This window comes from Nicotiana tabacum, chromosome 13, assembly GCF_000715075.1.
Source record: "Nicotiana tabacum cultivar K326 chromosome 13, ASM71507v2, whole genome shotgun sequence".
Taxonomy (NCBI): Eukaryota; Viridiplantae; Streptophyta; class Magnoliopsida; order Solanales; family Solanaceae; genus Nicotiana; species Nicotiana tabacum.
Window position 1 is genome coordinate 112,187,622 of NC_134092.1, and position 9,059 is coordinate 112,196,680.

Below are 9,059 nucleotides of genomic sequence, written 5' to 3' on the forward strand. Positions count from 1 at the left end.
ATGAATCAAGACTAACTCTGTTCTTTACAAAAGGTATGTCACATTTTTAATAATTTAAAATGCCGTCAACTTTTTAGAATTAAAATGTTAATTTAACTCCAGTGAGTTAATTTAATGGGTAAAGAATTAAATTGTTGACCAAAAAGGTCCACATTTGGCCAGAAAAGAAAAAAAAAACATTTGAAACAACTTTCTCAATCCTCTAACTAGTTAGTACAATTAAACGGGTCTAGCGGTTTTCTAAAGTGGGAAAAGGGATCATCAAAATATCCTTTTTTGCAAAAGATATATAATTATAGTTAGTATCTTCCGATGTGGATAACTTGGCCATCTATACAATTCCCAATTATTAGCAATATGTATCTTTTTTTCAACAATTATTGACAATATCAACTGACCACATTCATTGCTGTGTGGTTCTTGCTTCTACGTGCTTAGCAGTTTACAGGGAAACAATTATTCTTTTCTTAAAGTTGTTCCCTTATAATTGTATTTCCACACCACTCACAATGAGATGTGCAAAAACATGTATAAAGTTATGATACTACTAGTATCTTATATTTTACTCAATAAACACCAAATTAAGAGATATAATGTGCTAAGCTTTTCAAGGGCACCCATGCATAAAAGATACGGATCATATTGAGAATTGTGGTTTTAAGGGCTATACCAACATATCCAATAGTCCAAAAAGTAGTCAAGGTTTTGCTTTTTCTATCTTTTTGAACTTTAATTAATTAAACTTATACACCAACAGAATAAATACTTTTACACTATCAAATTATTTAAAAAATCATCGCTATGTAACTGTTTATAGTAAATGTAAATAGATAATCTAACAAAGGATTAAGCCGCCAGCGATGGCTAACTACTACCGGCCACGGCCGCCCTATGGTCAATCAGCTAAGGAAACATGTGTATAGAAATTTGCGAAATCAACCAATTAACCACATTAACAAGGATACTTACTTTACCCTAAAAAAAGCAAAAAGTCAGTATTATTTGATGACATAAAGCCTTAGATAGAGACAGTACAAGCTAAGGGGATGGAGTACTGGCCCTCCAAACATGTTTGTGCATTGAAATTAAAGCATTAATTGTTTAAATATATCCCTTTGAAAAGACTAGCTATTCCACAATAAAACTTTTTGTTTTTTAAATGATACAAAAAAGTAGTATAAGACATGACTTGTCTATAATATGGTGCATGCATGCAAGAAAAAGTTTTGTGCTGCATAAACACGCAATTTCGCTAATAAAAAGGCCAAAGAGTTGGCTCATTTCATTGTGCTTCTCCCCAATATTTTGCATCTTATTACTCTTAATATTGTGCTTATTCTTCTTCTTCTTCCTTAACTAAATATACAGCTCTTTTTTCTCCCTTTTGTCATATATGGAGAATTATACAGGATTTCAAAGAGTGAAACATGTAGGAGCTATGACTTTGGCTGCAGTGTTGCTAGGGGGAAACATTATATTGTCAAAAGTTGCAGCAGATGATGGTATGACTATGAGAGTTATGGTTGCTTATAGGTGGATCTTTGCCACTGCCTTTCTCGGTCCCATTGCTCTCGTAGTTGAATGGTAATTAATTTGTCAATCTTCTTGCTTTGATTCAATCAATATACCTATGAATTAATATAGAAATTAGACTTATCACAGGCCATCAAATGATAATGAAGGTAACCTTTAATTATTTAAAAGATGATATGAAACTGTAAAAATTTTACATTGTCAGCGTGTGTGAAGTTAACTTATGTTCTAGGTATAATACCAGACTGATACTGAAAAATCGTCATCATAATTTTTGTCATAATATAACTGGACATAAAGACAACTTATGAGAATTAATGGTATAACTATTTAGTATTTATGATCTCTTTGTTTCAAAAAGATTGGCACTATGTCTGTCTCAAAAAGACTGACACTTTCAATACTCCTTAATAGAAATCATTTTTAGTCACACAAATACTATGAAAGGTTTCAGATCACAAGTATTAGAATTTTTACAGTCATACAAATACTATGACTTATTTAAAACTATATATCTCAAAAGTCTTCCATCCTTCGTTAAAGTTTGTGTCAAATTGATAATCTTTTTGAAAGGAAGTAAGTATTTTTTGATGTTACTGATAGGGAAAGAAAAGTTTCAAGGAAGTAGATAGTTGTTAAAAGAAACCAAAAAAAAAAAAACAATCTTTTCCAAATAGTAAATGTTGTAAGTTGTGATACTTAACAATACTAATAGAACTTATGGGTAATGCACATCTACGTGACATTGAGAAAAGAATATTTGCCCCTAACATTTTGAGTTTCGCTTTTGACCCCGCAAAGTCTATCATATGAACTTTTAACTATTGCTCCACCACCTTATGTTTGTGTCTTTTTTATTCTTATTTTAAATTTTAAAATACTTATCTCCGTCTTTTGCTCTTCTTTTTTTTTTTTTTTTTTTTTTTGTTGTTGGTGACAAATGGATCTTTGACTATATAAGACTTCTTGGACAAGTCAACAAGATACTCTTGCCCCATTTAGTATCTACCTTACTCTTTTATCTTATATACAATTGCTTTAGCTTTTAGTTTTTTAAGCAATAAGATTATGATAAAATTTTACCTTGCTGAAATATCATTTTAAATTAAAAGTTTATTCGGATAAATTTACATGGTAAAGTTAGCATGTATTCAAAAATTTCAGGAAAAATACATTGTAGTATTACAAATAAAGAAATACAACAAGATGCAAATATTTAGAAAGTTAGTAAAATATAATCTATTTCTCTTTCTAAAGAAAAAGAAATCATTATTCTTTGAGTTTTAATTCAATATTTTGTTTGACAAGAAATGTTTTTGGTTTCTTTTTTGCAGGAATAAGCGGCCAAAACTAACTTGGACCGTCATTTTGCAGGCATTTCTGTCGGGGCTACTAGGGTAAGTGACGCAACTCTTGAATTTCAACAAACATAAGGGCCGTAAACATAATCTCAAAACTTTAGGGTGGATAATTGTAATACAAGATAACTACAAGGGAAATGAATATAATTCACCCAAACTATTGGGTCCAATCTGTAACTCCGTAATGAAATGCCAAGTATAGTACTTTATCTACAAATAACATCAATTAAAACAAGAAAATTGGATTTAATTACATAAAAAGAATAAAAAGATCAACTTAAAAGGTGTTCAATCTGTTTAGGGAGGATAAAAAATATCTTGGAAAAAACGTTTATGTCTATCCCAATCCCCAGAACACATTCTCTATCTATAATGGCCATTTAGTTTTCTTAAACTTTTGCCAAGAATCAGCTTATGATATCAAACAAATAACTCATTACGCAAATATTTAAGAGATAATTATATTATTTTAAAACAATTACTACATCATTTATCATATTAAGTCAATTGAAATTCGCTGTTAACAGTCATTTCAGATTCTCTAGACAAACTTCAGATAGTATACTCATGGATATGCATAATAATGCGCAATATGGCAATGCCTTTTGTTATGATCCTATTGTAAGAGTCGTTAAAATGGGCTTAGCCTGTGAGGTCAACCCAATTCAGTCCGTTGCTTGGGTAGGATTGGATTAAAAAAAAATTTAGCCTATTTAAAATTGAGGCTTATAAGATCGGCCTAAGTATGTCCGTTAGCCCTTGAGGCTTAACCGATGTTGGACTTGGGCCGGCACATGGGCCAAAAATTAATTAAATTCAAATATAAAAATTTAATATTAAAAAAAAAGTAAAAACTAAAAAAGACTATTAACATAATTTTCATTCCTCAACCCTAGATTGCTCATTTGCTCTTCCATATCAACTAAAATTTAAATTTTTGATGTAGAGTGACTAGATTAGTTTTTCTTTTGCTTAATTAATAACGAACTAAAAAAATTTTAAGTGGCCAATAATAATTTTTTTCCAAAGAAAAATATTACTTTAAGTGGCCAATGATCAATTTAAATTACTTTATTATATTATTAACAATAAAATACTTTTCAGTATAGAAGAGGATCATTTTTAATACCAAGAAAAAAATTAACACTACTTGTAAGAATTGATAACACTAGCAAATTTCATGAATTTTAAAAAGTTTACGGACTATAATGATGAAATTAACAAATAATGTTAAACCTTAACATATAAACTTATTGAAGCAATTCATGAACCTAAGGAAAGTGAAAGAAAAGAACAAAAAAAATATTCATGTAACGTTAAAAAAATAAGAGCTGGAGATAAAGAGAATTTACATTTCAATTATGAGATTCCTTGTCAAATATCAAGATTCTTATACACTTTAAATAAACAAAAGTCGTTCATATAATTAAAAGATTATGTCACGAAAAAATATTTAAAGATTTGAAGAAATATTTTTTTCTAAAAATATCCCTCTTAGGACTGGGTTGGACAGGCCATTTTAAGGTCCATTCTAATGACAGGCCGGCCCATCCTAACCCACCCTATTTAAAAATCTACGATACTTGGGCTGGGCTGGCCCGTTTTGACAGGTCTAAATATTACCACCTTTTGAACCAAAAAGAATAAAGTTTTTGTTTTTTTAATTTCTGATTCTATCTCTACGAACAAATTGAAATGAAACACCACCATGAAATTGTCTATTGATTCATCAGCATAAATGACTCAATAATTGTGTTGATATACACATAATTTACCTACGTTTTACCATAATTCTTTTATACTAACATGAAGAAAGGGCTAACAAATTCATGTAATCTTACCTCTAATTGTATATTCTCAGGGGTTCGTTGTTTTCGATTTTATTTTATACAAGTGTGATATTGACATCTGCGACATTTGCAACCGCAATATACAATCTTATCCCAGCAATGACTTTTGTCATAGCAGTCCTTCTCAGGTAGATATTCTGCATAATTCTTATGTTATTCTTAAATATTCGAGGAAGGAAAATGGTGTGGGAAAAAAACGAAGTACACATGCATCAATGACAAATATTTACTTATAACTGATGTTATTTACCATACGATTTATGATAAATTGGGACGAGACTTAGTAACTAACCATAGTTAAAGTGATAGACATGCACCTAACATGTACATACCATCTTTTCATCTTTTCATACATGCCAAAAATTACATGCTAACTCATCTAAAATTGATTATATTATTGAACTAAGTTTGAGATTATTTCTATTATATTTTAGGGGCAAGTGATAAAACTTGAGAATACCATTTAGTGGTATCATATAATTATGAAAAACTAGGCGAAACCCTTTCTTAGTTATCATGTCCGATTTTGACGACCACAGTACCATATTCCTACTTTTCACGAAAAGTTTTTTTAAATTTCAAAATCTTTAATAATTTTAGTCAGCTTGCAAATAAGATAACTTAGAGAATATGTCATTAACATGATTTTTTTGTTCTAATGTTCATAGGTTCGAGAATTTATCGTTTGAAAAAGCAAGTGGGAAAGCTAAAGTGATGGGGACAATGATATGTATTGGTGGAGCAATGGTATTGACATTATACAAAGGTTTAGAGGTGCATATGTGGCCTATCAAAATTGATTTGTTACATCATTCTAATGAAGCAACGTCACACAAGAAATTACCTGGCACTTTTGCTTTGGGAATTGTACTCGCCATAACCTCTTGCATTTGTTATTCACTTTGGATAGTATTATTGGTAAGTATATAATTCCTCTACTCTGTCCTTTTCACTTTTCTTTTTCTATTAAATTGAGATTTATAAACTTTTCTTGTCGCATTTGCTAGCATAATATACATTGTATACATGGTTAGTTACTTCCGTCACAACATTTAAAGAGAATTATAATTTATTGTTACTTATACCAGTTAGAGAACACACTAGATTGTATTCCTAAGGATTAGCAAACAGCGTAATTAGTTGTGATATTCCGAATTAAGTATAATAAAAAAGTAAGGGTGTCAACTGAGCAGGTTGGCGAAATTTGGGCCAAATTGTCCCTTGAATCATTAAAGGATTTGAGTCACAACCTGTCGAAAAACTAGTTGGGTTAAGATTAATTCGCAGGTCAATTTGAGCTAAACAATGGATCATAATTCAACTCGTTCAGTTCAGAATCTTTGTTTGTTTGTTTATTTATTTTAAACTTATAATTTGTTTAATTACCAAATCAAACTAACAAAACTATTTATTTTTCTTTCTTTTTACGTCACTATATAATATATTCTAAGTAGTCTTGTTGAATCTCAGTTGAATCAATAATGTTCAATATGTTGGAGTCGTTAAAGTTTCAAGTAGTGGAGATTGGAGAACTAATTGTCCTTTTCTTTTTCAATAGGCAAAGGTGAGTAAAAACTACCCATGCCACTACTCAAGCACAGCGTTGATGAGCTTAATGGGATCTATTCAGTCAGTCATATTTGCATTATGCTTCGACAGAGAAAGTGCTCAATGGAAGCTTGGTTGGGACAGAAGATTATTCGTTGTTGTCTATCTTGTAAGATATATAACAATACACTACTTATAAATTAATTAATGTAAATAGGTTGATCGGATTCATTATTTACTTTTTCTAGCCGTTATACATATTATACATTAATTAATGTTGTTTCCGTATGACCTATAGGTCACAGGGTGGAGCCGTAGAAGCAGCCATTAGCGATAGGGTTAAGCTGTCTATATTACATCCCTTGGGGACAGCTCTTTCCCGGACCCTGCATGAACCGGATGCCTTGTGCACCAGGCTGCTCTTTTTTTTTATATAATATATATACATGTATTATACATTTGTAGACTATTTTCAGTTTAAGTGGTTGAGCGAGCAGCTATTTAGATTAATTTTTCTATATTTTTTTTTATATATAATAATACTATAGTTGCTAATCTATAGTGTTGTTTATGCAGGGAACATTAGGGTCTGGAATTGTGGTAATTTTGATGACATGGTGCTCTCAGAAAAGAGGCCCTCTATTTGTCTCTGTCTTCAACCCTTTAATCCTTCTTTTTGTGGCACTGGCTAGTTCTTTACTGCTTGATGAAACCTTGTATCTTGGAAGGTAAACTTAAATTGTTTTCTTTTTCTCCTATTATAAAAGTTTGATCCTTTTGAATTGTAGCTAATCATTATTAAGCTAGAAAACCGGAGAAAGTGCACAAACAACCATTCTTAGGGCTTCTATATAGGGATTAGCCAATACTCATTTTGTTCTGGAAATTTGAACTAGAAATCTTATTTTCAGAATAATTCAAGACATTTGTGTCCCAAAAAATTGAACTGAAAAAATAAAATTTATGATATATTGGCTAATTCCTAAATAGTAGTCATTTAGAGTGGCTACCTGGTGTTATTTTTACTAGAAAAACAGATGTTGAACTCTTGAAACTTTTAATATCTGTTCTTATTGGGCTAACTTGTTGGACATGGACAGTGTATTAGGTGGATTTCTTATAATAATGGGCTTATATGTGGTGCTATGGGGAAAAGGAAAAGACATGAAAGCCTCAAGGTTTATATTATCCAAGGAAGCTTCCCAAAAAAATGATTTAGAAGCTCCTCAAGATCAAGGTAACATTAACTTTTAGCACTCTAACTTAGTTTTGTTTAATTTTGTGAACATTTAGGCGAATTGGCATTTGGCACTCGACCTCCTATGTAATTGAGTCAACAGTTTTCTACTCAAGTTTAATTTTTGTGCTAATCTTCTAATTCTTATGAACAAGCAACTAATTAATATTATTTTTGCTTAAGCATAGAGGGACAAGTTACTGGCTCTTCTGCAACAATAAAGCAAGGCACGCCCCAATAGGAGTTTAAAAAGTGTTTCTTGGCTATTCTTCCACAAAATTAGGAGTGGCAACACCATTCAAATGAAGAAAGGAAGTCTAGTTTTGTCATTTGATATAAATGTGGAACTGTCAATATATTACATAGCCACTTTAAATGATAATTGTAACATGTAAGCAATACCCATTAATGGGCATTCGGCAATATATAGTAGGCAAAATGATCATTGGTAAGTCTTCCAACATTTTAGTGCAGTTAACTTGTACATTATCAACCACTTCCAACATTTAAGTTTTATGCACTAATATGGTAAAAAAATTGCTTGGTATGGTTGAATTTTTTTGGTGTTCTTGGTGAAGAAAAAAGAGTTGGAAAAAAAGTGGAAGAATAGAAGGACAAAAGGTTATTTGTCTTGCTTCTAAAACAAAAGAAGCTTATTTTTTCACAACTTTTTAAAATGGGGACAGAAAATGAATAGAAATCCCGAGGGGACACTCCATGCAATTCTGTGAAAGAAGGGGATATATAACCCATAGAAATCAAAATAATTACCCTGAATCTACCCATACAAAATAATTACGCGACCCTACCTATATAACGTTTCGGTATATATGTATACAACAATAACAACAACAACTACCCAGTAAAATCCTACGACTGGAGTCTGGGAGGGTAGTGTGTACGTAAACCTTACTTCTACCCCGATCGGTATTATATGTATACTACTATAGTATACTGTTGCTATTATGGTATATTGTTTCAGTATATATGTATACTATTATAGTATATTGGATAGTATAACTATATACTCTTACAATATATTTTGATACCATAGTGGTATATTGTTGGGTAAATGTGTATTTATTAAAGTTTCAGCCGAAATATTGCATATTATTATAATATATTGTGTTGTTAGCTTTATTATTTAAAAAAAATCTTATTTTATTTCATTTTTTCCTTGCCATTAGATCGTGTATCATATAATAAGTTCTAGTAAAAATAATCCTCAGAGTTAGTTAATCGCAGTATGTGGTCAGGAACGGATGTAGCTTTTCGGATACGAGTTCAACTAAACTTATAACTTTCGACATAGAGTATGAATATATATATGTAAAAAGCTATTAAAATCTCAACAAGTATTAGATTTGAACACATAATTTTAACTGTATAATGAGTTCAACGCAATCTTAAAGCTGAATCCATACAATTTAAATCCTGGATCCACCTATGTATGTGGTTGAAGAATTAACTTATCCATGGAGTTCATTAACAGACGTTTTTGGATCGGGGGATCTTGATCTATGAATACAT

The 9,059-nt window shown here is 30.9% G+C and overlaps 1 protein-coding gene across 1 annotated transcript; it reads left to right on the plus strand.

The window, feature by feature from the left end:
- The first annotated feature begins 1,268 nt into the window (after window positions 1–1,268).
- LOC107784993 (WAT1-related protein At1g68170) lies at window positions 1,269–8,074 on the plus strand. The gene is made up of 8 exons (XM_075228327.1): window positions 1,269–1,584; window positions 2,868–2,930; window positions 4,756–4,872; window positions 5,413–5,662; window positions 6,303–6,461; window positions 6,869–7,020; window positions 7,393–7,529; window positions 7,718–8,074. Exons 1-8 carry the CDS (start codon window positions 1,394–1,396, stop codon window positions 7,768–7,770), a joined length of 1,122 nt encoding a protein of 373 aa, XP_075084428.1. The 5' UTR covers window positions 1,269–1,393; the 3' UTR covers window positions 7,771–8,074.
- The last annotated feature ends 985 nt before the right edge of the window (window positions 8,075–9,059 follow it).

What these genes read in the sequence shown, in the direction of transcription:
- LOC107784993 (XM_075228327.1), top strand. Translation starts at nt 1,394, where the DNA reads ATGGAGAATTATACAGGATTTCAAAGAGTGAAACATGTAGGAGCTATG. An exon ending in TTTCTGTCGGGGCTACTAGG is followed by an intron (nt 2,931 to 4,755) that starts GTAAGTGACGCA and finishes GTATATTCTCAG; the next exon opens with GGGTTCGTTGTTTTCGATTT. An exon ending in TATTCGTTGTTGTCTATCTT is followed by an intron (nt 6,462 to 6,868) that starts GTAAGATATATA and finishes TTGTTTATGCAG; the next exon opens with GGAACATTAGGGTCTGGAAT.